The sequence below is a fragment of the Malus domestica genome, chromosome 17 (genome assembly GCF_042453785.1).
Source record: "Malus domestica chromosome 17, GDT2T_hap1".
Classification (NCBI taxonomy): Eukaryota; Viridiplantae; Streptophyta; class Magnoliopsida; order Rosales; family Rosaceae; genus Malus; species Malus domestica.
This window is the reverse complement of record NC_091677.1, coordinates 23,626,856-23,632,976: the sequence shown is the minus strand read 5'-3', so window position 1 is coordinate 23,632,976 and position 6,121 is coordinate 23,626,856. Positions and strand designations below refer to the sequence as shown.

The following is a 6,121-nucleotide window of genomic DNA, read 5'->3' as shown; positions in this document are numbered from 1 at the left end:
CGGCATGTTGGATTCCCATCGAGGCTAAGTGTTATGTGGCCTTCGCTATAGTAAGAGTATTTTACATACCCCTTAACCTAACTCTCTATCCATAACGTACTTTCTTTGTATATATTTGCAGGGTTCGGGTCAGTTCATAATTTGGCTCCTTTTGAGGATGTTATGGCGGCAGCATTTTGGTCTATGCTGCTTGAAACCATGATTTCCAATTAATGCAGAACATCCTAGCTAACTTCTCTAAATTATATTGTCTATTCAAGCCTAACCGTTTGAAGCCTTAATTTTGTTTTTATCAATAATTCCATTCTTTTTTAAATTGTCCGTAAAAATGATAAAATTAAAATAAAAGATTTAACAATTATGATAATTAAATCTAATTCATAACACTAAGTGATACGTAATATTGAAGCTATTCTGAAATCTTTAGAATAACAGATGTGCCAAATTGCATAGATGTGGTTGTGGCAATCAATGCCTTGGATTCCCTACTTATACTTTTGGTTTGAACAATTTTGAGAGAAGAAACTCTTCTTTTTTTTTTCAATTCAACAGTGACCACATTGTCAAATTCAGCTGTAAAGAGAAACTTACATGAAATTAATTTACTGTCATACTAACATTTCAGTTCAATAATATATTAATACATAGATAAATTTTTACAATGCATTATTTAATCGGAACATCGAGTGAGAGTAAACCCCTTGTATATAAATCATTCTAACAAATAAAATGTATGTTTATATTATATGTATATCTATCTAATTTTTGTACTACATGCATTAGATGTTGGTAGGTGCCACACAAAGTAAGAAACCATTTAATACTTTTGTTGGTTCTTATGGAGCACCCTAGTGAAAAGTAATTCTGTCAGCAGTCCAAAAAAGCAGCAGCAGGTTTGCAATCGCAAAATTCTTGGTGCTCGCGTACTCGGAGTGTTCCGGATTTTTTTACAGTTAAATTTTTATTTTTATATTTTTAATTGAAAACCTGACAGTTAATTAACCAGAGTATTCATGAAAGAGGTGTGATATTTAAATTTTATTTTTTATTTTTTACATACTATTTTAATTTTAATAATTAAATTGAAGAAAATTAAAAAACATAAATTAACAAGAGGTGTATAAGAAGTAAAAAATGGTGCGTGAATAGAAAAAAAACAAAGAAAGTACTAGATGCAAGAGATTCAATAATTCAAACTGGAAGATTAAATATATTATTCCCAATTAATTAACAGCATGTATATCATGCTTTTTAAGGGGTAAATAAAGTTTAATAAGTTTGATTTGATGAATTATATAATGCGAAGAAGAACTTAAATAAGTTTGATTTAATGGATTGCTTCAACTTCTCGTGTTCCTCTTTTAATGAAGTTTATCTTAATAATAAATAAATAAACCGTGAAGAGAAAATGTACTACATTCTCGAGATTAAGTAATCCCAGTAAAACATCATAATATCATGCCTAAATGTGTGCTAAAAATTATCAAGCTCGGATATGCTTGACATTGACTAGTAAATTTACCCGATGATTTGTTGCACTAGTTTGACACCACGAAACTAGAAAATCTTAGTAAGATGTAACAACAAAATAACTACATATTTCTTATATTTCTCAACTCCAAAGCTAATACAGTAATTAGAAGCAAAAACTTGAGAGAGAGAGAGAGAGAGAGAGAGAGAGAGAGAGAGAGAAGCAAAGCCAGCTGAACCAAACTAGAAGAAATCAAACACCAAACCACAATTTGTAATTTTCCATCAGCCAACGTTCTGAGCAGGCTGATGGAAAACTTGAGAAGGAACAGCAAACCTAGCAGAAAAAGACCTCGAAAGAACGTCTGGATCTGCCCAAGCCGCCGAACCCTGATCGAAATTCTTGGAATACGTATAAGGATCGTAAGGAACATGCACGACCTGAGTGCTAGTCGAGCAATCAAACAGCTGCAACGTCCTTTTCTTCTCCTTCTTTATTCTTTTCCACAAAACTCTCCACTTAATATTAATCGGCATGTTAATCTTGGTTTGATCTGCACTAAGTACCAGCTCGCTGAGGGACACCATGCTCCCAGACCCAATTTTGGCATCGGTTTGGATGTTTGAAATCACTGAGTTGCACCAAATGTGAAGGTCCATCGAGAGAGAGAGAGAGAGAGAGAGAGAACTGAAACTAAAGCTGGTGGTGTCTTGGTCTTTTTATAGAAGGGTTTAAGTGCATGATGATATCTGGTGCTATTTATGGTGGAGGGGGAACACACTCTGAGTCTGAGGCTTTGTATTTATCATGTTTTTTTGCCAGCATCCATTAAGCCATCTCCGGCTCAAGGTCCAAAAGCCAAAACATGGTCTGATAAATTTGCCTAAAAACTCATTACTGAATGTTGGGCTATAGTTTTATGGAGTCTATCAAACCATTATTTGGTCAAAGGGGTATCAGGCTGGCCAAATATAGCTCCCTCTTAAGCCATCTCTAACCGAAGGGTCCAGATGGCCAAAAATAGCCCGAAAACCGTCTCCAACCGAGGGCTCGTGAGCCCCATGGAATCTGAACGGGCCAGAGGACCCCACTTTGATTTTTTTTTTCTTTTCACTTGCTCAGCTCATTTTAGGGCCCTCAATTTTTTGTGTCAACCCTTTTTTTTTTTTTAATTTCTAATTTTTTTTCCTACACCATTTCTCACATATTTTTTTACTATTTCATACTGTCTTACCTCATTTTATTTCAATTCTTCACATTTCATACTATATCCCTTTGATCCTCGGTTAGAGATGATTTTTTTGTGACAGGGCTAAAACGAGCCATCTGGCCCTTTGGCTGGAGACAAATATGGTCATGTATCGTTCATTAAAATATTAATATCTTGGAGGGCCAGATGGCTAAAACGAATCCTCTAGCGAGCCTTCGGTTGGAGATAGACTTAGCCCCTTTTCCCGAGCCCAACTCCTAAGTTGCAATAATTAATTCAAATTGAACGGCTAGATTTTAAAACATTCAAATGTAGTTTAATCAAATTAACTAATAAATTTAAAGTATAAACTAAAAACTAACAAATTATTGAGGGGACTATATTTAGCTCATTCGGTTAGAGATGGTATATGAGTAGTGCTTGACACGGTTCATTTAAAAATAATATTTTGCACGGCTATAATTCTGGCCATGATTATATTTAATTATTTCGGTTGGAAATGGTTGGACTGAAAATTAATTAGTAGAAGTAGAAGTTCCTAAAAGAGTGAACGCGTATTTATTGTGTTGGCACATAAAAGGGCACCTCTTTGCTCAGAGTATTGAAACATGCCTTTGCATTTGCTCCTCTTGTACTGAAGTGGAATACTAGATCAGCCACTAGTCAAGAACCAAAGGATAATAGAAGGTCCAGCCCAATCGACACCCAATTTCTTTTATATATTGAGATAGAAATGCAACTTAGGATGGCCAATCAATACATATCCAAATTCAATTCTACTTTTAAACTGATCAAGCGAGTTCAGATTTCAAATTAGATAAAACATTGTCTCAAGTTAACGCGACCTCAACTTCATCATTTTTAAGTTGGATTAGGTTGAGGTCTTGGCCGCCTGAACCCATCTTGATTTGTAATTCGAATTCTGATATATATTGTATATGTAAAATTTTGGCCTTTATTACGCTTATGCTAAATTAGACTCTAGAAGTAACATTATTTGTATTAAGTGGTTGTTCATATATATATATATATATATATATATATATATATATATATATATATATATATATATATATATATATATATATATATATATATATATTATGCGTACTTTACTACGACCCAGATAATTAACCCCAGCTCGCCTTTGGTTGGGTTGGATTCACATTTTTTCCAAGTCGATGAAATCCAAACACAAATTGTGAATGATGAGTTAGAGTTCTTTAAAAAAAAAAGAGAAAAAAAAGGATGAGTTAGAGATTAGTTGACCTTCAAATTTGCCTAATCTGCACGGTTGCACTCCTATTTGGACTTTCATGTTGGTTTGTGCACCAGTGTAGGTTGCTTGGCCCAATAACTGTTACGAAATCTTGTGGAAGGTTGTTAGATAGAGATATTTTCACTCCAAAGCGTAGAAGGCTAAAAGAGTAGTGGTATTCCTCTTCACTTGTAAATGAGAGTTTTTAGATTCGATTCTCGTTAAAGGAAAATTTGAACTATATAATTGCTAGCCTATTGTGAAGCTAAGCTCACCCTCCCCCTTTGTAGATAATATCATTTCTTAAAAAAAAAATAATGTGTGCTAAAAAGATCACTAACCATGTTTTTAGGTAAGAGAGTTCATATCTCAAAGAGAAGCTATCGAGTTTAAGTAAGGATTTGAAATGCAATTCAATTTAACCTAGGGTATCTCTACCTTTTCTTATCAAAAGAATTCAACCACAAATTTTCATCGAATTATGAATGACGTAAAAATGGAGAAATCTCTTTCTTCCTAAGTGGTTGGAGTGGAATTTCAATCAGAAAATTTGTCAACCAATCCAAGTTAGTCCGTAGCCAACGAATCGAAGCAAATAAAAAGGGTTTATACTTTTGAATTGCAATAGAGATTTATTTTACACACAAAATTATAACTCTAGCTAATGCTATACATATGTACATTCAACATATAAACACTGACCCATTGAAACTTCTTGTGCTACAAATGCATATATGCGATTCATCACTGCGGGAATAAATAAATATTGAAGATTAGAAGATGTACACACACACACAAAAACACACATTTTATGATTTAACACTAATCCAAATTGTTGCAGACCTGAACGAACTAACGAGAACTTTTTCGTTCTAATTATAATATTGCTTATACTTGATTGATCAATTCATTCATTTTATAACATATGTATATTTATCGATTGATGTGATAAAATTAACATAAATTAGTAACAAAAGAACTTCACCTAAAAAAAAGTTCAAATTAACACACAAATATTTCTCCTCTATATAAGATTAATCAAATTGCATGCTCACCTCATAGCAATTATGACGAAAAATTGTCTGATTTACTGTATTCACCATAACTTCACACGAAACTCTTGCCTGTCAATTGTGGCAAACCAAAACATCACTTCAAGCCTTTCTCTCTTTCCTTAACCATGAATTGATTAAATCTTAATCCACAAATTAATTAATTAACGTTACCTATAACATACGTACCTGCAAGGGGAACTGAAAAAACAAGAAGCCGAGCCGCCCTTGTACCTCCGTGACGGTGTCAAACGGCACCGTTCCCTTAGCCAAGTCCTCAAGCAGGAGCACCACGTCGGAAAACACCCCGACCTCATTAAACTCCACCTCCGCGTCCAAGTACGACGAGCCAAGCGCCCGCACGTAACCCTGCTGGAACGTCGCGTGCCCCAGCCTCCTCCCTCTGTACCCAACCGCCACCTCCAGTGCCTCGTAGTCCATCGCGTAAACGTCAACGTTCTGGACCTTAATCGTCACCGACATGGACACGTCGATGGTCACTCGTGGCCGCGTGTGGACTTGAACCTTGTTAAGCCGAAGCCGTACGATCTTCAGGGAGGGTTCGGACGGCCAGAGGAGGAAGGCGGAGAAGGTGGCGGCTAGGAGTGTAAGTATGAGAGTAGTGGCTAGGATAGTTGTGCGCCGTCGTTGGGAGTGAGAACAAGATGGTGGTGATAGAACGACGTAGTTTTGGTCGGCGAGTAATGGGGTGCATGGTTGGGGTGGTGGTGGTTCTGAGCGGGGGGTGGCCATGGGCATGGGGGTGGTGGTGGGGAGCGTGAAGTGGAAGATGAGTTGTGGGGCTTGTACCGTTTGTTTGTTTGGTTGCTCTTTTGAGGCTTTTCGTTTGAATGTATGGGAAACTCAGGTGGGGTAGAGTTGGTGCTTCCTAGTTATTTCTCAACCGTCCTTTTTATTTTATGCTTTGTTAGAGCATCTCTAAAGATTTTTAATTTTCTTTTTTTGAACAAACGTATTATCTTCATTAAAATGATGAATTAGTTGGTTAAATTTTATAATGAAATAGTAATAATGTGATTTAAATTTATTTTTAATGAGAATTGAAATTAATAACTCTTACTTGTAAATAAAGAAGACTACTATTAGACTGTATTACTATGTATTTCAAT

The 6,121-nt window shown here is 35.6% G+C and overlaps 1 protein-coding gene across 1 annotated transcript; it reads right to left on the bottom strand.

Annotated features, from left to right (window-relative positions):
* Window positions 1–4,525: 4,525 nt before the first annotated feature.
* On the bottom strand, window positions 4,526–6,033 carry LOC103405480 (uncharacterized). Its single transcript, XM_008344486.4, has 3 exons — window positions 5,181–6,033; window positions 4,995–5,063; window positions 4,526–4,686 (listed from the first exon to the last, which is right to left on the bottom strand). The coding sequence occupies exons 1-3, from the start codon at window positions 5,748–5,750 to the stop codon at window positions 4,684–4,686; spliced, it is 642 nt and encodes a 213-aa protein (XP_008342708.1). The 5' UTR covers window positions 5,751–6,033; the 3' UTR covers window positions 4,526–4,683.
* Window positions 6,034–6,121: the final 88 nt, after the last annotated feature.

Coding starts and splice junctions, on each gene's coding strand:
- LOC103405480 (XM_008344486.4), bottom strand. CDS start 5,750: ATGCCCATGGCCACCCCCCGCTCAGAACCACCACCACCCCAACCATGC. Junction 5,064..5,180: donor TTTTTCAGTTCCCCTTGCAG/GTACGTATGTTA, acceptor CACAATTGACAG/GCAAGAGTTTCGTGTGAAGT.